The sequence below is a fragment of the Mandrillus leucophaeus genome, unplaced genomic scaffold (genome assembly GCF_000951045.1).
Source record: "Mandrillus leucophaeus isolate KB7577 unplaced genomic scaffold, Mleu.le_1.0 Scaffold27, whole genome shotgun sequence".
NCBI lineage: Eukaryota > Metazoa > Chordata > Mammalia > Primates > Cercopithecidae > Mandrillus > Mandrillus leucophaeus.
The window spans coordinates 6,641,642-6,664,849 of NW_012102809.1; the positions used below are offsets into that span (position 1 = coordinate 6,641,642).

General features: G+C 42.4%; 1 protein-coding gene across 2 annotated transcripts in view; it reads right to left on the reverse strand.

The window, feature by feature from the left end:
- The window catches only part of F13A1 (coagulation factor XIII, A1 polypeptide), a 167,260-nt gene that overhangs the window by 42,212 nt on the left and 101,840 nt on the right, over window positions 1-23,208 (reverse strand). For both annotated transcript variants that reach the window (XM_011984597.1, XM_011984598.1), the window contains 4 exons: window positions 22,433-22,607; window positions 19,816-19,954; window positions 4,966-5,069; window positions 3,532-3,620 (listed from right to left, as the gene is read on the reverse strand). In XM_011984597.1, the coding sequence (XP_011839987.1) occupies window positions 3,532-3,620; window positions 4,966-5,069; window positions 19,816-19,954; window positions 22,433-22,607 (507 nt within the window). The remainder of the gene's footprint in view (window positions 1-3,531; window positions 3,621-4,965; window positions 5,070-19,815; window positions 19,955-22,432; window positions 22,608-23,208) is intronic.

Sequence of the window (23,208 nt, forward strand, 5' to 3'; positions counted from 1 at the left end):
AACAGACAAAAAAGCAGCAAGAGGGGGATCAGGGAGACGAGTTAGGAGGTAACTTCATAGAGCTCAGTGCTGTACAGTGCTCAGAGGGTAATGACAGAGATTGTAGAAGTGGCTGGATTTATGATAATTTTTGGAAGGTAATTTTGGCAAGATGCATAAGGGAGGTTAAGGAGGAAAGCTAAAATAATTTCAAAGTTTTATATGCTATTTGAATAAATGACAGGAGTATTTTACAGCCAAGTAGGAGATGCCAAAAATGGGCTGCATCTCATAAGATAGTAGCAAAATAAACAAGTTTGAATTGAGAATGAATAATCTACAGGAAAACATCTCCACTTATTGTATAAGAGAACTGCTGACCCACAGCAGAGGAGGGCTTAGCTTCTTGAGCGACGAGATGGTTGCTGTGGTCCCAGGGAGCCAGTTATTGCTCCTGTCAAAATCATCTCAGTGCCAGGGAGGGCAGGCAGGAGTATGTGTATGTGTGGGTGCACATGGGTGCGTGCATGCATGTGTGTGTGTGTGCACAGGTGTGTGTGTATGTGTGTGAGTTTGGGGTGGAGTGGTGTGAAAGAGGTCAGCAGAGTTAATGAGAAGTTAGGACAGAAGAGAGTTATCTTTGGCAAGAAGGAGAGAGTTCTTCACTAAGAACCCCTGAGGGATTAGTGAACATGGAATCTTGGAATACGACTTCAGACACTTAGAACAGCTCTCCTTTCCTCTCACCTCTTTGGAAGCCCTAGGCCACCATGAGCTGGGGAGAGAAGAGGCAGATGGGTCTTCAGATCTACAGGAACCCACTGCAGCAGCGAGGGCATGGGAAGGGAGGGGTAAGAGAAATAAGCTTCGAGCCCTGGCAGAAATCCAGAAATGTGGAGAGTGAACTTCCAAAGTGGAGGAGGACAGAAAAAAGGAACAGAAGGTAAGACATTTTCCAGGCATATCCCTCTTCTTTTTAGGCTCTGCTTTCACTCACGGAGACCAAGGCCCTGGGAAAACTAAAAAATAGTCAATGAACATGATGCTTGATCAAGCCCGGAAATGAGTAAGGAATGACCGAGAAAGTCAGCATGCTGGGAGGGAAGAGAAGGCGAGCTGACGCAGCAAGGAGGAGGGAGAGCAGAGAGAGCTGCAGACTCCAACCTGAGTCATGTCAACTCGTATGACGCTCTCCATGGGGTCCCACTGCAGGCACCCTTGAGAAAAGATTTCTTATACACTTTTCATCAGCTCAAACATCTCTTAAAAATGGCTCAGCCCTGGAGCGCAGCCCATGCCAAAGCAACAAATTGTACCCTCTGTCAGACACGCCTCTGCAGTGGGTGAGAAAGGAGTAATTATAATCGGCAAATCCTGATGACATTCATAACACCCCGATCTATATTTAATAATAGCAAAAAGCGTTTGCATTTACAGCTATTAGGCAGCTCACTTGTGGAGGGAGGTCCTTCTTCTCCTTCTTTGCAGCAATAACGCATAATAAAAAGCTGAATACAAGGCTTTGTGGATTTCACAGTGATCTCCTCATAAGAGGCTCTCGTAGCATCATAAACTATCAAATGGCAGCTGGGGAGGTTTGTGGAAATCTTCAAATCCCAAAGTGAAATCGAGGGGATAAAATTCCAAGTCCAGTAAACTTGGTCTCCAAAGGCTTCTATAAACTGTCATGGCAGGTATGATGAGATGAACACTGGTCTTTGTATGTTTCAAATTCCTGATCTTGCTGTCTGAATTTTGACGCTTGTTTTGCCTTCTAAATAATAATACTTCTCAGTCCTGCCTCCTTGTTTTTTCGTTATTGCCATTTGTTTAGCTCAAGCCCTTTCCATCTCTGGCTTGGAGGGATGACCAGCTCTCTCGATGTTCCCTACGACTTTGTAACAACCCCTCCAATCCGTGTTCCACAAGGCTGCCAGCACCTTTCCCAGGTTCCTGCCCAGTGAAAACTCTCTCTCACTTACAGGAGGGACAAGGAGCGAGTTTCTCAGGGAGGTCCCCCGCACTGAGTTCCTTCAGCCTCCACCTTCCAACACCCCTCATGCATCCTAGTGAGTCATCACAGCTTTCAACTTCCCCCACACAGCATTCAGATGCTCAACTCATACCCCCTGCTTAGTACCCCTCCCATCCTCTGACTGCTTTCTAATCCCTTTGCCTACTCATCCCTCCTTCGCCTGTGGTCCCATAGTTCTCTGCTCCTACTGTCTAGGAACACTTCCACAGGCATCCTCACTGTCTGTTCCCAGGTCGCCCTTCCTTCCTAGACGGTGTCTTGTGGTCTTTGCCATCCTGCTTCAGTTCTTGGCCTCTACTTCTCAGCTCATGCATAGTATGAATGCAGATCTGTGCTCTCTACACAGCCCACCTGACAATTAATTCCATAGCATCACTGGTCTTGTTGTCATTTCACGTTCTGTGTGTTTGTGCCCTGTCACCTGGCATCTAGAAATATGTTTCTTAAAGACCTGAACCTTAGAATTCTCCCCAGTACAGTGCCTGGTGTACATTAATAATAACTATTTACTCCTCCCAGAGTACTAGAGTGCAATGGTTACCAGTACGCGTTCAGGCATCTGCCTGGCTTCAAATCTTAGCACCGCTGTTTATTAGCTAGATGATTGTGAGAAAGTCACTTAACCACTCTCTGCCTTGATTTTCTTTTCTGTGAAATGGGAAGAATGATATTAACAATTTTAGAGGGTTGCTAAGAGCATCCAAAGGTAGGCAAAGTGAGCGACATTATTTCAGTGTATTTATTGGTGCAAATATACCTTAGGGAAGTCCTGCCTCTCAGTCTTTCAAGTCTTCCAAGGCTGGCAGCCCAGCCTTCTCCTTTACCCAACATCTCTTACATTTAATTTGATCTTCAGAACTCTCCTTGAGTATCCTTTAACAGCCTCTTCTGCTTCCAGTCCCTGCCTAGTTCTTCTGAAATTGCAGAGCCTTTGCCCAGGCATTCACATCAACCCTGTAGGTGGGTTGTATTCTTTTAGAGCAGCCTCCAGGTTCCCTTCCTCCTTTGGCAACTCAACCCTCCCTCCCTGGCCACCGGCAATGCTGTGGGATGGCAGAACATAGATTGCAAAGGCCAGGGTAAGACCATGGTTGGGTGTGTGTATGTGGATTTTGTCCTACATGGATTGCTGGACTAGTCCCAGAGGGAAGTAGCATGTCCTGAAATTTCAATTCATGACCCATCTCTACCAATGGTTAGTTGAGAGATCCGTTAGTCATATAATTTCTCTGGAGTAGTTGATACCTACTTCATGGGTGCAGAGAACTAAGCTAATGTTAGTAAAACATTTATTTTTGGGAGTAAGAATCCCAAAATATCAAGGAAAGAAAAATGTTAAACAAGAACTGCATTTAGCGTTAATAGCCTGGAAGTTGGAATAATGCCTAGTTACCTTTGTCAACACGAAGCATACACTATGTACCTGGAAAACTTAGAAGCAACAACTTTTAGCTTACTCTTTCAGGTGTTAAGAAGTTGGGAAGAAAAACAGCACTTTCTTCCAGCTTCCCGCTTACCTCTGCAAAAACAAAAGGTGCATCAAATTGGAAGCAGACGTGGCCGTGCTTGATGGCTTGAACGGAGGCGGGGCCACACCGATACATGCCTGCATTGCACAGAGGAAGGGCGGTGTGAGTTTCTCATCTCCAATTCTGTCCAGATACTGCAAGATGCATGGCACTGAGGGTGACTCTGTAGAGACCAGTGTTCCCGACTTCATTGATGATTTAGCCCAAGCACTTTCCAAGGCTCGAGAGAATCCATTGGCTATGCTTCCTCAAGCCAAAAATTGAAGCCATGGAAATAAATACAAGGCAACACTATTCCTGCATCTACTGGGCCACCTACAGACACATACCCAGATGTGTTCATGCCAAGCAGATGACTTACACAGCATTTATCTCTTGTTCAGGTGGTATCTGAAATGTTGGAATGTTGACGTGTCCTCTGTGGTTGTGTTGCTGTTGCTGTTTGTTTTGCTTTTTGTCTTTTGTTTTTGGACATTATGAACATAAGTCAAGTGTAACTGGAGAATCTGGACATTACCTGTGCATTTTGGCCATGCCCACCGTGCATGTAGGAAGTTAGAAGGCCCATGTTACTCTTCTAAAATCCTTTAGATTTTTACCACCTATCCATAGTTAATAAGAGATTAGCTGCTATTAATCATCTCTAAAGTGTCCCCATGATATATATACCAGAACACCAGAAAGTGCTAAACTTTCTTCCTTAAAGTCTAGGATTATAACATGGTTTCACTGTGAATATGCACCGAATGTTTATGCATGTGCCTGTGTGTGCCCATCAATATATCAACACCTGAGGGAATAAACATAATATCCACAATATCCACAGTCTACTGATTCTTTATATTATCATATTAAAGAGAGATGGAGGCTTATGATGTGATTTTGTAAAAATCTGGGGGAGGTCAGAGCTGCAGCTGCTTAGCATAGTTGGCAAGTTAGAAGACAAATACCCCACATACTCAAGCTTTGGAGGAAATCACACGACATAAAAGGAGGCCAGGTTCTGGAAAAACAACAATTTAAAGGATGATCTATAATTATTTTTCAAGTTCTCTATTTTCTCTACTGCTTTATATCTTATCCGTGCATACCATGAAGGGCTGAAGTATGTTTTATAGCCTAGTAAAAATGCTTACAGATATTTTCTCTCCTGTCTTCGAAACTGCTTAGCAAAGCAAGAATGGATGAATTATATGTTGTTTTATATTCTTTTTCTAAAATCTGTAAAATAATCAGGGTAAAGCTGACTATTGAAATGAAATTAAACCTGATTGGAAGGTAGCTAGTACTGCGCATGTGCCCAGGAAGCACACTTCAGATGTTGGCTCCCAACGGGCGTGGTTCCCACACACCAAACGCAAGCATAAAAGCAAAGTAAAGATCAGCAATGAAGCATTTCCCGGAGGGAGGACACAATTTTACCATCGCTATTTTCCTGGGGGGTGCTGTCCACAGCTTGCCAGCCTCCAAATCCGACAGGAAGGTCAGGCCTTGTCATCCATGCTTCATTCCAGCAGTGGTAGTTCCTTAGAAAACACAAGCCCAGAGAGGTTAGACTTCCCTTCACACCCAATGCTCCAAGAGGCCAAGAAGCCGTGGCCAGGCGCAGTGGCTCATGCTTGTAAACCCAACAATTTGGGAGGCCAAGGCAGGTGGGTCTACGAGGTCAAGAGATCAAGACCATCCTGGCCAACATGGTGAAAACCCATCTCTACTAAAAATACAAAAATCAGTTGGGTGTGGTGGCACGCCTGTAATCCCAGCTACTTTGGAGGCTGAGGCAGGAGAATCACCGGAACCCGGGATGTGGAGGTTACGGTGAGCCGAGATCGCGCCACTGCACTCCAGCCTGGTGACAGAAGGAGAGACTCTGTCTCAAAATAAATAAATAAATAAAAATAAAAATAAATAAAATAAAAAATAAATAAAGAAGTGACCCCCAAATCCTGTGCATATGCTGTCTACAGATTACTAGAATAGTTTAAGCCAAATCTGGGAGCTCCTGGAGAGATCCTGGGGCTCTAGACTTGGGTTTTCTGGGCAGATTCTTTCTCATTGGCATCCCTTGGGACACTCATATGGCTGGATGTCTCTTTCCCCCTGCTAAGAGTAGCTTTAAGGCCACCCAAAGATATTTGAATCAGTGCATTAAACAGTTTTAATCTCAACCATTCTCTGCTGACTAATGAAACAGAACTTACTACGTACCGAAGGAGTAGGGAAGAAAAGTTAACCAAAACTGAAATATTTATTTTGAACTTTTTAATATAGTTCCTATTTGGAAAAAGCATATTCCTTTGTAGTAATTAAGCAATAAATACTTGTGTTTATGGTCTTAGACCATTACCATAGAAACTATAACAATGATCCCTGACTATAATTTTCTACAATTTCCATCTCATGTCCAACAAGAAGAATAGGTTGTCAGGGTGAATATCTCTTTACCCTTTATTAAAGGTGGGAAACCCAGGGGCTAAGGGCCATGGAAAACTTCTCAGGACTTTGAATATGACCCTGGAAGCAAAAGCATGGAATAAAATGTCATCATGAATTGTATTATTATGTCCTTGGAAAGACCTGAAATTATACGACAGTACGGAATTAAATGAGAGCACATTAACCCCTCAGCACTATAGAAAATGTTCATATAGTAATAAAGATTTAATAATGCGGTGAGGTAGTTACTGCAGTCTTTGTTTATGGCACTGATGAATTTCAGGTTCAACTACCATGGGTCCCTTTCCTAGATGCCCTTCAGTGTCACTTGTTTCCCCATGCTCCCATCTTTCTCTGAGTGCAGCCCATTTCTGATTGGCTCAAGAGATACTAATTTCACTATGTACCCACTGTACACCAGGCACCTTGCTAGGTGCTGGAGATTCAAAGATGATCAAAACATAGATTCTTACCCATATGGAGAAATGACAAACCTGTAAACCAATTATCAAAACTGTCATAGGTTTGCCGTGAGGCTTAAATAAGCTAATATACGTATTTTGAACAGGGACTGGCATGTGATAAGTGCTCAAAAACGGTAACTCTCAGACTTTGAGAAATAATTAATTTAAATGATCCGTGGTAAAACGGGAGTTCATTTGGGGTGCCACGGAGTCTCAGTGGAGCAAAGTCTCCAGATATTTGGGAAGTGATATTTGAGCTGAGGGTTGAAAGATAAATGGGAGTTTAGGAGGTCAATAAAAGGAGGAAGAACAAAGTTGCAGTGGCATGAAATAGCCACCATGCTGTGTTTGGGGAACTGTCTGCTGTCTGTTGTGACTGGAGCATAGCATGTCTGAATATTCAAGTGCATAGGAGGAGAACAGTGATGGCAGACAATGCACGGAACTAACAAATACATATAACACTTCCTTAGTGCCAAGTGCTGTTCTAAAACCCTCATGGATATTAACACGTCTGATGTCCCTAGCACCCTATAAGAACAGTACTATTGGCTGGGCGCAGTGGCTCACGCCTGTAATCCCAGCACTTTGGGAGGCCAAGGTGGGTGGATCACAAGGTCAGGAGATTGAGACCATCCTGGCTGACACGGTGAAACCCCGTCTCTACTAAAATATAAAAAATTAGCCGAGTGTGATGGCGGGGGCCTGTGGTTCCAGCTACTCAGGAAACTGAGGCAGGAGAATGGCGTGAACCCGGGAGGCGGAGCTTGCAGTGAGCTGAAATTGCGCCCCTGCACTCCAGCCTGGGTGACAGAGCAAGACTGTCTCAAAAAAAAAAAAAAAAAAAAAAAAAAAATTCAGTACTGTTGTAATTACCCTCAGTTTATAGGGGAGGAAGTTGAAACCCAGGAAGGCTAAGAAACTTGCTGAGGCCACACAGCTACTTAGTGATAGAGCTCTGAAATCCATACTCTTCAACACTGAGCTATGATATAGGTGAGGATAAGATTGTGAAATCCTTTGATATCAAATTAAACATTCGTGCTTTATTCTTAGGCAATGAAAAGCCATTGGAATAATTTAAGAAGAGATAAATTTGCAAATCTCTGTTCATGGAAGATGGATGGAGAAGCAAGACTAGAGATTAAGCTGAGTCCTCCCCTGCTGTCCCCCACCCCTGAAGAACTGCAATAGTCTACAGTGGACCAGAAAGGCATTCAGGTGGCCACCACCATGGAGAGGGAGAGAAGCCATTGGGAGGTACAACCCACAGGTTTAGGGAGATGTGAGGGGACTTGGATGAGTTGGGGAAGACTTTTGCCTGTCCAAGGAGTATGATGGTTTTCTTTACCAAGACTGTGAATAAAAAAGGAAGAGAAGAAAGTCTGTGTTGGGACTGGTGTGATGGGTGGGTGACCAGCTCAATTCTGGACAGGATGAGCTTGAGTGCCTGTGGAAAATCCAGGAGATGAGGTCTAAGAGGCATTTTTGTCTACACTTGTGATGCTCTGGATTAGATGAAGAGGAAGAGGAGATGTGGGAGTATTGGTGGGTGGTGGAGGAGGGTTGGGCAAAACCAGTTGATGAATGAGGAGGGAAAGAAGAGGAGGGAAGAAAGAGGTAGGTTCTTCCTTAAGAGTGACCTAGAGGCTGGGCACAGTGGCTCACACCAGTAATCCCAGCATTTTAGGAGGCCGAGGCAGGAGAATTGCATGAGCCCAGGAGTTGGAGACCATCCTGGGCAGCATGGTGAAACCCTGTCTCTACTAAAGATACAAAAGTTAGCTGACCTGTAGTCTCAGCTACTTGAAGGGCTGAGTGGGAGGATCACTTGAGCCCAGGAGATCAAGGCTTCTGTGAGCCATGATTGCACCACTGCACTCCATCCTGGAAGACAGAGTGAGACCCTGTCTAAAAAAAAAAAGAAAAAGAGTGATCTAGGTTGTAAGAGAGAAGAAAAGATAAGGCAGTGTCTAGCGTGTAATGTAATGCAGGAAAGGCCGTTTTGGTTATTTTTAAGTTAGAAGAGACTGAGGCATGTTCATGGAGGAAGAACTGGTAGAAAGAGTGGGACTAAAAGGGAGCTCAAATACCAAGGGTGCAAGAGGATGAGGCTGAGAGCACACCCTGGGAAAGTGTGGGAAGCAAGGCAGGGTCTGCAGGGAGAGAAGGGTACAGATGTGGATTAGGGTGAAGTTGTGGGGGTCTCTGAGCAGGAACATGGGGCCAGTTCCCATCAGAGAGCCTCCATCTTTGCTTGGAAGCTGCAAGGAAGGTCACTGTGCACGTCAGACAATGACTCTGCTAGCCTCTCTTCAGAACAGTGAAGGTTGCCCCATCAGGCAGAGGGACCCAGGGAAAAACAGCAATAAAACATTTGCAACCCTGAATGGACCCCATCTTGCTTCCTATACAACCCGAGGTGTTTAGTGATCCTGGCTTTCACTGCTACACCATCACCCTAGATTAATAGGCTCCAGAATAGCCTTATTTAAATTCAAATCTCCTTGGCAAGGTTAGCCTGGAACAAGATAAATATGCTTTGCACTTCAGATCTCAAGTAAAGACTTTTCTTTGAGGATATTTCTTTTCAAATGACCAGGACCCAAGGAAAAGTTTCTTTTCTCTCACTCTGACATCTAATTAGTTACACGTGATCTCTTCTAGTTTCACTCACAGCTGAGACGTTATCTGTGTATTTAGGGTGGGAGTTTCATAACAGGGTCAGGAACTTGCAGGCAGTGGGTGAGGTGGGGAGGAAGCAAATGCTCCCAGTGGGGCTGGGCCTCCATCAGTGGGTGGAAAGCTAATGGCTCAGCTCCCAGACAGGCCATGAACAGAATGAGAGGGTGCTACCTCCACAGCCATGGGGATCTCTTTCACCATGCAATCCTCTCCACTCAGGAATGACTAGGAATTGTGTCCTAAGTTACCCATGCTTCAAGAGTTTCCATTTGGCTGACATTACACAATTCTATTTAAGGATGCTTAGTTTTTATATTCCAAGTTCCTCCATGAAAGGGACTAATGTTTACAGACATTTCTTTTCCTATTTTTCGTTTTGTTTTGTTTTCTTGAGTCAGAGTCTCATGTTGCCTAGGTTGATCTTGAACTCCTGGCCTCAAGCCATCCTCCTGCCCCAGCCTTTTAAAGTGCTGGAATTACAGGCATGGGCATTTTACCCAGATATTTAGCATTTTTGCTACAATTTGCACGTGTCAGAGGATCTAAATTTCGATATACAGTAGTGTCATTTCCCTTTGTGTTGGAAAACTTCCTTTAGCATGTCCTTATTTTTTTTAATAGACACATAATAATTGTTTAATTGTATATACTATGGGGTACAAAGTGATGATTTTATATATGAATATATATATAATATCAAATCTCATTGTGGGATAATTAAATTAAGTTAATAACATATCAGTTACCTCCCATATTTATTTCTGTAGTGAGAACATTTGAAATTTACTCTCCTGGCAATTTTGAAATATACAGTATAGTATAATGAACTATAGCCACCATGTTGTATATTTGATCTCGAATACTTATTCCTTCCATACAGACTTTTCCTAATTTCATCTACTGATTCTCCAGGTTAGAAAATATCAACTGATTCCTGAAAAGCTACTTTTTATCCTAAAGCTTCTTTATCTAGATCCATAATAGTTTTTCTGTTTTCATCTTGCAATTTCATTATGCATTTGTAGAGTGCATAAATCCACTTTGGGGGCGCTGCTGGTCTCATTCTTCTCCACATCTCCAGCACTAGAGCAGAGCCCAGTCATTAGGAGGTGCTCACTAAGTGTTGGCTAAATAAATCATGAGGACATCTAGCAAGGAAGGTCTTAGTAAACCTTTGCTTGTTTGTTTCTCTTTAACATTCATGGTTTTCTAGTTCTCAGAGCCTTCATTTGAAACTTGAGTTCTCACTATACAGTCAAAATGTATCGTGTCCCTTTAAAGTAAAAATTCTAAATCTCCTTGTTGCCTCTTTCCATAGAAATTAAAATAGAGGCCTCATTTCATTGAGACTTGTTTAATCAAGATGAGAACAACCTTTTGGGAGGATAACGATGCAGATGACAAGTGAAGAACGCATCTCTGCTTTATGTCTCTTCCTGTGTGTTCCGTGCAGTGACAGCTAGTAATTTTTAGAGCTCCTTTCAAGGATGCTAATAATTCAGCAGTATTTGTGCAAAGGACTCAGAGAATCTTCACCAAAGGCGGTACTTCACTAGAACAGCAGCACCATCCCCTGCTGGGGGACCCTACATGGGACGTCATAGTTTATCTTGTGATTCAGTAGATCCATGTACTTTGAATTTGTGCACAGGAAATAATCACACAAATGCAAAGACAAGTGTGTTACATAAGAATGTTCATCACGATGTAAGAAAGGGAAATTGGAAGCAGCCTAATTGTCCAATATGTGATCGAGTATTTTGAAACACAGAATAGAATGCTCTTCAGCCATAAAAATGCAGATCTATATTGGCTAGGCAGGAAAGATGTCCATGGCGTATTAGTGTTTCAAAATCACACGCAGAGCAGAATTTTAAATGACTCCCACTACTCTTCCTTTTGTATAATTTTCTCCCCTCAGTGTAGGTGAAATCCAGTACTCCTGCGACTATGTTACTTTATGTGTCAAGGAGGATTTTGTAGAAGTAATTAAGTTTACTAATCTGTTGACTTTGAGTTCATTGAAAGGGAGATGATCAGGTGGGTCTGGCCTCCTCAGATGAGCCCGTTAAATCTGAGTCTAGAGACCAGAGACAGAGCTAGTCAGGGATTCAATGCAGTAGAGACATTATCCTGCTGGCTTCAAAGAAGATAGAAGAATCTATGAGTTCTACAGCTGCAAGGAACTGAATTCTTTCACGAACCTGAATGAGTTTGGAAGAGGACTCTGAGCATTAAGATGGGACAACAGTCCCAGCCAACACTGACTGCAGTTATCTGAAAATCTGTCTTGGTTCTGGCTAACGTCATATCCAGAGGCATAGGAGCCCATGGGGTGGTGAAGAGCTGGACAGAGAACATAGCTGAGGCCAACGTGGGCTTCAGGGTGCTGTGTTTGAAGAAAAATAAAGTGGTTAATTTAAACAACGAGTCCTTTACTGCCCTTAACTTGGCTAACTGCTTAAACAGTCCACAGGGTCATCTCATTCACAATCTGTCCAGAAAGGTTTCAGAGAAAAGGAGTTCTTAAAAGGGAAGAAAGAGATATGGGCTTGTAATTTTGTTTGTGCAGCTTTTTTAGGGCTCAGGGGAGAGCACAAATACGATCAAGAGAAAGTCCCGGAGGAGATGTCTTGGACCAGCTTCAACTGTAAACCAAGGGTTTGAATTCTTTTATAGCAAAACTGGCAGGGGGTGAAAGAAAGGCACTGTCTTGCATGTCATTTGTGTATTTGTAGCAGATGGGTGTAGCCCTGCCTCTCTGGTTCTGCTAATACACTCTGAATACAGACAACAATATTGTTGACAATAATGACAGGACATCCTGGGGTTATTAAGCTCTGGCCATATCAGGGGCAGTGGGGATAGGATGGGGTGGGAGTTGTTGGAAAGAAGTGGGAACAATTTAGTGGACTCTGAGGCTTGTCTAACAAGACATTTCAAAGTGGAAATGAAAGCCTGGACTGAGAAAAAAACTTGTCAGTTAGGAAATATAATGAAGGAAGATGACAGAAAGGAGTTATTCAGAGGAAAGGAGGCATGCTGCAGGAATCTTTGATGGAGCTGGGAGCATGACACTATTTTAGAACGCAGCTGTTCATTGTTTGAGGCTGTTGGAGTGCTGAAACCAGCAAGGGGCATTTGGATGTTCACTGGCGTCACGTCAAAGGCCAGCAGTCCAGTCAGGTGGAGACCAGGCCAGTGCCCCTGTCCTCTCTGAGGCTCAGCTGCTTCAGTTCCCTCTGGCTGGGAGCCACCTGAAGAAACCCTGCGTAGCCAGTCATGAATGGCCTCATTTGCATAGCAATGCTATATGGGAGATAAATGGAGAGCGCCATAGTAGGCATCCCAGCTCAGTAAAGGATGTTGTTGTAGGAATCAATTGGCCACCAAGAAAAAAGAATAAATGAATGTGTTTGTTCTTGCTTGTCCTGTGAAGGCAAGGGGTTTTACAAGTCTCATTGAGAAGTCACAGTTTAAATACAGCACAAGAGACCTGGATGGAGGGGGTCGCAGATGGCGGGGTGCACTTTGAGAGGTGCTGTAACTCTCACCATGAAACTATGAGGTGTATGTGTAGTAGGAGTAGTAGTCAGAACCATTAATAAGTGCTCAGACACAGGCATGAACCAAATGGATGTTGCAACCCATCAGAAAGGACACCAACCCTAAATGCAGTTCTACCACGGCATCCTGGCTGGACACCGGTCCAGATGTCCTCACTCACATACACACTACAGGAGTACTGAATGAGCTTCCACCCACAAAGTCCTTTCTGAGCACATCTGGGTTCCCTCTGCTGGGTTCATTTGAAAATGAAACCCTACCCCATTTTACCACTCTGGCATAGCAAGCCAGGAATTAATATCCTGACTGAACATGAAGAAAATGTTGAATTTTGAGAGTATTTGTTTGTATAACTCTAATGTATAAAAAAGTTTCTATAATAAATTCTGTACAATTATCTCCATAATTATTCAAGAGGGTTAAAAAATTCCACACCCATTAGGATGGCTATAATAATAGTAAGAAAAAACAGAAAAGTCATTTGCAAGAATATGAAGTTGGAACTTTTGTGTATTGCTAGTGGGAATACAGAATGGAGTAGCTGCTTTGGAAAACAGTTTGGCACTTCACCAAAAGAAATTAAACATAGAGTTACCATACAACCCAGAAATTCCACTCTAAATATATGCCCATGAGAACTAAAAAACATATGTTCACATAAAAACTTTTACCTGAATGTTCATGACAACATTATTCATGAAAGCCAAAAATGGAAACAATCCAAATGTACAATGGATGAATGGATAAATAAAATCTGGTTTATTTTATATAATGAATTATATATATAAAATTATATATATAATGAATATATGTATTTTATATATATAATAATACAATGAAATAGTATTCATCAATGAAAGGGAATGAGGTACTGATACGTGCTACAACATGGACGAACCTTGAACACGTTAGGCTAAGTGAAGGAAGTCAGACACAAAAGGTCACATATTACCTGATTCCATTTATAGGAAATGATCAGAACAGGCAAATCCATAGAGAGAGAAAGTAGATTTGAGGTTGCCAGAGTTGGAGAAATGGGGAGTGACTGCTAATAGGTATGGCAAAGGGGACAGAAAATGTTCTGGAATCTGATGACAATGATGGTTATACAAGACCATAAATATACTAAAAATGGCCCAGTGCCATGGCTCATGCCCGTAATCTCAGCACTTTGGGAGGCTGAGGCAGGAGAATCTCTTGAGGTCAGGAGTTCAAGACCAGCCTATGCAACATAGTGAGATCTTGTCTCTACAAAAAAAATTTTTTTAATTAGCCAGGTGTGGTGGGTGTGCCTGTAGTCCCAGCTGCTAGGGAAGCTGAGATGGGAAGATTGCTTGAGCCTGGGAGGTCAAGGCTGCAGTGAGTCATGATCTTGCCATTGCAGCTTGGGTGACAGACACCCTGTCTCAAAATAATAATAATAATAATAATACATAAATAAAAACATACTAAAAATTATGGAATTGTGTACTTTAAAGGAGTGAATTTTGTAGTATGTGAAATATATATATACACATATATATACACACACAATTTATTTATTAATTAAATTAATTAATTAATTTATTTATTTTGAGATGCAGTCTCGCTCTGTTGCCCAGGCTGGAGTGCAGTGGCGTGATCTTGGCTCACTGCAAGCTCTGCCAGGTTCACGCCATTCTCCTGCCTCAGCCTCCCGAGTAGCTGGGATCGCAGGTGCCCACCACCATGCCTGGCTAATTTTTTGTGTGTTTTTAGTAGAGACGGGATTTTGCTGTGTTAGCCAGGATGATCTCGATCTCCTGACCTTGTGATCCACCTGCCTCAGCCTCCTAAATTGCTGGGATTACAGGCGTGAGCCACTCTGCCAGGCTGTGAAGTATATTTTAATAAGGATGTTAATTATTTTTATTTATTTATTTATTTATTTATTTTGAGACCTAGTCTCACTCTGTCACCCAGGCTAGAGGAATACAATGGCATGATCTTGGCTCACTGCAACCTCTGTCTCCCAGGTTCAAGCAATTCTCCTGCCTCAGCCTCCCAAGTAGCTGGGATTACAGGCATGCACCACCACGCCCAGCTAATTTTTTTGTAATTTTAGTAGAGACAGGGTATCATCACCATGCTGGTCAGGCTGATCTCGAACTCCTGATCTCAAGTGATCCTCCCGCGTCAGCCTCCCAAAGTGCTTGGGTTATAGATGTGAACCACCATGCCTGGTCAATAAGGACGTTATTTTAAAAAGAGTGGGCTCTGGGGTCAGCCCCCTTAGGTTTGTAATTCAGGTTCTGCCACTTATTGGCAGGGGCCTTGGTTAAGTTACTGTGTCAATAACAGCAATTACCTTAACATGCTGTTAAGAGGTAGAAGTAAATTGATAAATGTCAGCACTTAAATCAGGGCATTGCAAAAAAGAAAAAAGTATTTTGTGAACATGAGCTACTTTTATTCTTTGAAGTTTTATTCTTTGAAGGTGGCAAATAATGTTTTTTTCCAACACTATTATGTGCCTTCAGTGTATATTCTCAGTGTTCTAAAGACAAGGCTCATGGTCTAACTCCAAGTGATTTTCCTAAAACCAATTTGACCAGAAATACAGTTAACAAGAAAATGTTTGAAAATAAACATCTTCGATAACTGTCCAGAATTGGCAACCACGATGCATTACGGGATATTTTTACAAACCCTTAAGCACCTTTAAGCAGTTTGGTCTATATTCTGATTTTTTTCTTCTATACTATTTTATTTGGAATTCGTGTTTAGATCATTTCTGCTTTGCAGACAGTGATTAAAATTAAAGATAATTTTATAATATAAAAGTCCAACTAGATGAGTCATACAGAGCATCTAAAATAATGTATAGAACAGTCTCAATTTCAAAAATGCACCTACAATGTGTAAAACACCATATGAGTACTGAGGGCATAAGAATTAGGATTACACACTGATTAGGGCAGTGTCCCAGGTGTGAAAACTGGTTAATTTCTGCTCTAAAATATACTTTGAAAAAGCTTTGTTTATAGGTTAAGACCACCCATTGCAGCATGGAGTTTTTATGCATTAAAATTTTTTTCCAACCAATTCTGTTTCTTCAGTGCTTGCTCTATGCCCTGTACACTGTTACAGGCTGACAAAACAACAAAACTAAAATAGATCAGACACTGCTCCCCCCGTGGGTGGGTGCATTCTGGTGGGGAAAAGCTGAGAGGAGGACACCAACCCTCACCCAGAATCATCCTGTCAGACCACACTCACTCCAGCAAAAGAACACAGCGAGGCTTCTTCATTTAGAAGGAGCGAAGCCTTACATTGAAAAATCTTTCTTGATCCTAGTAAGTGCCACCATCTCTGTCTTTTAAAATTGTTTCCATTTTGACTGTGACCTTTGTATAATGAGGTGATCAAGTGGAGCTCTTCCAAGGTGAGGCCAAATCGTTGCTGTCCCCCTGCCCCTCTGAGTAGCCCTGACTCCCTCCTAACTGAGCCCTCATATTCCTATTTGATGTTTGCACTGCAGCTAAACATTGAGCAAGCGTCTTCATTAAACTGTCCACAGTGATTCATAGTTGCCTTCCCCCCAGAGGTTACATATAATTCAGAACTCATCAGCACGCTGGGGACAGGCGGCCAAAATTGCTCCTTCTGAGATCTGCTACCTTGCATTTGCCCACTTGGGGTTTCATTTGCTACCCTGGGATCTAATTACTCTGCCCGCTGTGCCCTTCTGAGGTTCCTGAGTCCCCAGCCTTCTCCTGAACAGCTAAGGAGCCCAGACCACGGCTTCTGTTGGTGTCAACAGTGGGGCCACTCTTTGCAAAACTGTAGCCCCCCTGAGGTGAGGCTCCCTCTTGGAGGGAAACCTCCTTCATGCAGGGGACCTAAGGTGGCAAACCAGGAAGCAGCCTGTCCTTGATGGTCTGCAGTAATAAGGCGAGAAGGGTCACAGCAAGAGACAGAGCCAAACCTGTCACTCCTGGCTCTGGAGTGTGGCGAGCAGAATACACCCTCTTGTGCTCTTCCTCTGAGCCTCCCTACTGGCTGATTTCTGGATCTGGCAGGCTGAGCTTCGGCTGAGTCATGGAGAAGAGGACATCCTGAGTCACCGAGACCTAACTGGACAAATTGATTCACCACAAAGTGTGGACCATTGGGACCTGAGTGTTGAAGAAGAAATAGATGGTGGAGGATGAGAGATAATTCTCAGGTCTCCTTTACTTGGAGAGGAGAGGGGCCCCAGCCACATACCAGCCGCGAGCGGGGAAGACAGGTTGAGGTGGGTGTGTCTGACCAGAGCCTGTGGAGGGAGGTAAGTATGAGGCCAATGGCTTCTGAGATCCTTGCTAGGAAATCCATCAGGCCATGTGTTGCCAGCCTGACCTCACAGAGGTCAGCTGATGCCTAGCAAATCATTCCTACCCCCACCTCAGCCCCTGTTTAGCCTCCACGCTCACCCTCACCCTCACCCTTCCTCACCAGACTAATTTGCTCAGGCAGCCCCTGCTTCTTACTAACTGAATCAGCATCAGGCCCACCTCTATGGTAAGCACTCTACCTGGATGACCTGATTTAATCACTATTGCCACCCCATCAGGAAATGGTAACTATTAAGATTACTTTCATTCTACTGATAAAGAAAATGAAGCTCAGAGAAGTGAAATCATTTTCTCAAAGCCACACAACAAGTAGCTGCCCAAGCCAGAGCTTGACAGAGGGGTGTGACTGTGGTGATCATGCCCTGGCTGACATGTCTGGGGACAGCCGTCGCCAGCCTCCTCAACCCAGGAGGGTCTTAGCCGTACTCTTATTTTCCTGGACCACCTATAACTTCTAAGGTGCATGGGTATTTGCACTGGTGAGGCCAAGTGTTCGCTTCTTCTTTAAAAGTACCCCAATGTAACAGAAATAGTGAAGTCATCTTAGGACACTGGGCATCCCTCTTTTTCTGACCACTTTGATGTACTTGGGTTGATGGAAACATATTGCCTCCAAGAAATTCCAGCTGTGTGACTAATAATGAAGGCAATAATAGCAGCTAACGTTCATTAGGCACCTGTTATGCTCGGCTCTGTGCTGAGTGAAGCAGGGAATATTGTTCTCTTCGCTTTAGAGGAGAAAAGAGGCACAGAGAGGTTGTGCCTTGCCCAAGGTCACACAGCTTGGGCAGTTACAGAGCCAAGCCTTGGCCTCAGATCCCACTGAGCCCTTTAATCCCTGCGTGTCGTGGTCTGGGAACGTCCTGAGCTGTGCTGGCCTCAGCCTTGCAGTAAGTCAGAGCATCTGATCAGGCATCATGCGTTGAAAACCTACTACAAGACAGGCAAAGGAAGGGAAGAGGAGTCTCGGGCAGTGGTCTGCAGTGGAAGGTGGGTAGGGAGTCCCAGGCCAGGAAGTACAGTCCCAGGGTGATGGGATATTTGAGTAAGGCAACAAAGGAACAAACGGTGTCAGGGAAGGGGGAAGTAATTTGGAGCAGGGACCTGATCGAAGAGGACAGGGTACCAAGAGCAAGATCTAGCTTCAAAATTTTGTATTAATTCTGTTTAGGGCCTGTGGGGTTATTTGTTGGAATGTCCCACAGGGACTTATTTGATGATGGGAGGTATCTGTCAAGGAGCTGGGAAGGGTAACTTTGAACTGCACTTAACTACAAAGGCTGTGTGTGTGTGTGTGTGTGTGTGTGTGTGTGTGTGTGTGTAAGGAAGAGATATGGAGAATGCCAAATAACTATCTTTTTGTCATTTTTAACAATTGCAACGAGTTTTTGGGTGACTATTTTGGTCTGTTTTGTCATTCCATATACATGTAGGGCTGAGATATTATAATTCTGTAGGCTTAAAGCGTTCTTTATATTTCTGTTCAATTTACAGAGACAAGGTTTTGTCTTACATGTGCCCTCCAGCTTACTATGGCTTAGCTCATTCCCTTCCAATGTACCGTACTATTTTTAATTCATGGTAGCACTTTGCTACTCATTCAGCAATTTCATTTCAACATTCTCCAATGAATGTGTGCCTCTGCTGGTGAGTTAATACTGCTCCTACAACTGTGATCCATTCCTATAACACGAGGAAGTTCAGGCACTTCTAACTTTTAGTTTTGCTTAAAATGAACTTATAACTTCCTACCATCCCCATTTGGATGCTTTTACAACAGATAGTGTTTTAGCTTTATTATTTGTGCACGAGACTCATTTTTGGCATAGAAGTTCTACCTAGCTCAATGTCTGACCGCAGAGGCACTAATGCTCCAATTTCCTCCCACACAGACCTTGATAAAAATTATTTATATTTAAACTCTTAGGATTTTTTTCCTTTCTTCTTAGTGTATTGATTTGGACTTAGGGGGTCTCAAGGAAAAATGGAATTTCCCTGGGATCTTAAGCTCCCTCTAGCCAGTTTGTGGTAAAGCGGTTCAGGGCAGTGAGAGAACCCCACCGCTGGTTTTGGGGAACAATTTCAGCTTTACGTCCATTTCTATATCTCAATGAAAGGTGACAATATAATCAAGGAGAATCTCATCTTTACATTCAAAAGGAAATCCTATACTGCTGAAGTTATTTAAAAGGTTTTGGCTAATGGTCAGAAGCACTTGGGTTTATTCCCAGCTCACCAGATGTATGACTGTGAGCAAGCCTTTTGGGGCCTCAGTTTCCTCATTTGTAAATGGGGATATTCATAACATCCACTTGATAAAACTAAGAAGAATTGGATAAGATCATGCATGCACAAAGACTGATGCATAGTAAGTGCTTAATAAATGTTAGCTCTATTACTTCTAGGGCACTGACCTGGAGAATGCTTGGCTCCAATACTTCTGCTATTAATTGTAAGATTAATATATCAAGGTAGAGAGGAACTAGTATAGGCATATGCAGTAGCTAAAACTATGACCTTTTTTTTTGGTGGTTGCTGTTATAAGGAATGATTGATTTTTATCACTAGGAACCCAAATTATCTCTTCAGTAACATTTTTAATTCACTTGCTAAGACATTCTTTGACAACCAGACTTTTCTGCCTATGCTATTGAATGGTCCTCAAAACAGAACAGAAAGAAACATCAGACTGAGTCTATCTTGTGGTAAATGTGTAACATTACTATAATGTGACATCAACCAATGCCACTGTCAATCAAACTCACCACACTGAATCCTTGGTGAGTTTGGAATTCACGTTCCCATCTTCTTCCAGGAAGATGTCCATTTGCAAATTGGCATCATTATCATGGGCTGAGAAATAATTGGTAACAATTCTTGCTGGTATTCCAAGGCATCGTAAAACTACAGGAAAGGACAGACGACAGCTAAACACATCACCAGAATTTAATAAACATATAGTGAGAAAAAGCGTTCTTGTAGGGGACTTCCTTCCTGACCAACATGAAAAGCCCTTTGGACATGTTATCCTCAAATGCTGCATGCTGGAGAAGGGTGGTCATCCAACCCCATGGGGGCGGTAGAGAGGAATTTTGCTGTTGGATCCTTTAGAATTGCAGCTGGTGTCAAATGAAGCCAAGTAGAGTAGAATCCCAACAGGGTTCTAATTGTTTCGTTTCTAAGCTATGATCATCAACATAGTATTATTTTAGTCCCATGAATGGGACAATGTTCCTGAAAATACAATTTCAAAAACCCACTAATAGGAAGTTAGGAATTTACAGAGCAGGTCCTTGGTGGAATTTGCTCTCTTGGCCAGAATTTACTTTTGTGACACGCATTGGAGGGTGACACCACAGATTCATTTTAATTGTTAGATAATAAATTACCCGGATACTTTTCTTGCCATATGTACCTATTGATTAAACTTAATCCAAATGCCCTCCCTGGCTCCCAGGATGCCAGACATCAGGGCTCATTGAAAATAATTCAGCTGACAATTTTAAGATTAATGACTTGGCTTGCCTTTTAATTTTCTCCTTCAGAATAGTTTAGCATTTTTAACCAAAGACTACGCACCTCCTTCAACAGAACAATCTTGGAAGTCCAAACTGGGAGTCTGGTAGAGATTCAAGGGTTCCCCTCCTTAAAGGGGATCTTAATGCCCCAAACAACATTGGCAGCTGACACAGGCCCCCTGTTCCCATCTTCCTCTCTTGATTTTCAGCCCTATTCACCCAGGGTCTTACCAATAAAATGATTGCAACTCTCACTCTGTTTCTGGCTGAACACTAATTCACATTATCCCAGACACGACTTGGTCAAGAGTCTGCCTTACTCAATAATTTCAAGAAAGTGAGGCTTGACTTTAGGGCACCAGTTTCTCCTTCCCCCAGTTTCCATCTTCAGGTTTACTCTCATTGTGACTTCCCCACAGTGTGTTTCTGCCTTTTCTTAATTTACCACACAAAGCCTGCTTTTTATGCCAAAGACATGAATGGATGTAAGGTGTTCACTATTTTATCTGGTTGTGAGCCTGAAGGAATTACACTGGCATAGTGAAATTGTAGGCATGCGGAGGGCTTGGGTCCTTTCTGTCTTCCTAAAATCATTTCACAAGAGTGGTTGCCTCTGTTGGGCATCCTTTACCTTGTCTTGACTTGGGAGCCTCGAGGGAGGGGATGACCTCCAACCTTTAATCTACCATGAAGTTCAGGCTTTTATCTGGAACTTCAGAGGCCAATGCTTCTAGGGGACTATACTTTTGATTTTTGTTGCTCCGAAGAAATACATATTCCTTCTTCTCTGGGTTATATTTAAATGGCTAAGAAAATAATCTTATCCTGTTTGATACTATGGGAAAACAAAACAAAACTCACGACTATTTTTTTAACTTCGATCACCAAGTGTTAGACTGTTGAGACTTTGAGCTAAAACAAGCAGGTTTTGTAATCATTTTTTAAAATGACCTCCCTCCAGCCTCTAGCTCCTCCCTTTGTTTTTGATTTAAAAAATGTTAACTGGGTAAAACATTCTTTATTAATGAGCAGGCAGAAGGGACACCCCAACTTGAGCTTAATGTTTCTCCAAGGCTGTAGAAATGGCTTGTGGATGAAAATCATTACCAATGATGAAGACACACTGAAATAAATGTATTTTTAAAAATATTCACTGAATTAATTGTAATAGTGTCTGGGTCTAGAGAGGCAAATGCCACTTTGAAAAATGATGCATGACACTAAAGAGAATAATTCTGTTCTCATATACTTTCCTCTACAGATTGGATGTTGGGTGGATTAAAAACCAGTAGGGAAACTGGAGAGGGAAAGATTGTTCATTATGTTCTGGTCTCTAATTTGCTCAGGGGCATTGAGATGTGTGAAAATGAATATGAGACCACCTGCTATAATACCTTCCATAACTGGGATAAAAATTAAGTAGATATATTTATAAAATTCTCAATAATAAATAAACACGCATATTTATACAACTTCTCAATGACAAATAAGCACTATATATCTTTCCTTATTTATTATTTTAGTTTTAACTGTTTTAGTTTTGTAAAAATGTGGTGGCTGAAAAGAAAATGGCTTTTTTCTCAACATTCTTACTGTAACTCTCTATTTCTTCGGGTGTTAAGTGATGGATTACACAGGAAATAGTCTATCATTCTTTCTATAAAGATTCTGCAGTCAAAGAGAAACTATGAGCATATTTGGCCCACTACAATTTAATTATGCATTGACTACATCCCAGAATGCTCTCCCATAAATTCCATAGTGCCAACAGGGGCTGCGATGTCTCTTTGTTAGGTTATCGATAAAATGTCTTAAAGTGAAGTTTCCTTTACATTAAAAAGAAATTACTCAATTGGATACTTACATGTGTTAAAGACACCAGCAAAAACCCAGCATTGGCCATATCGGACTGGATTCTCAGAGCTCTGGTATTCCAATAGAATGTCAACGCTTCCAGTCCAGGCCGATGGGGGGACACCATAGGCATAGATATTGTCCCAGGATCCAACGAGGACACCTTCGTCATCTTTGGCATTCACCTAAATGAGTCCATGAGAAGTGAGAAGGAAGAAAGTTCATTTAGGTTTGTCTACTCCAGGCTATGCATGGTGCAAGCTATGGCTGCCATTGCCTTCTACATGTTGTGCCCAGTGAAAAGAGTTCCACTTCTGTTCAATTTACCATTACATTGTCAGAAAAAAAGATGCAAAAACTAAATATGCAAGAGGAGACCAAATAACCAAGATTGCCTGTTAAATAGCATACTATTATAGCAAGGCAAAGTTGAATGGTAGATAGGAGGAGTGTGACAGCTACCTGATTGGAAGAAGACATACACAGGACACTTGGTTTGGGCTAGAATAGTGCTCAAGAATGATGTGGGGAAGAGAGGAAGAAGACCTACAAAAGATAAAAGCTCAAGTAGGGATCTTGTCCACTTGGAAAGAGAATTCAAAACTCACAAATGAGAAATTAGTGGTTTAATGGATTTTGACTTTCATTATGAGTGGTAGATTCTAATGAATTGAAAAAGTTAACAGATGTTGTCATGGAATCATTAAGAGTTAAGAAAATAGATTCCCATGGGATGCTTACAGAGGATTTTTTGTTTTTGTTTCTCCTTTCTCTTTATCTCTCTCT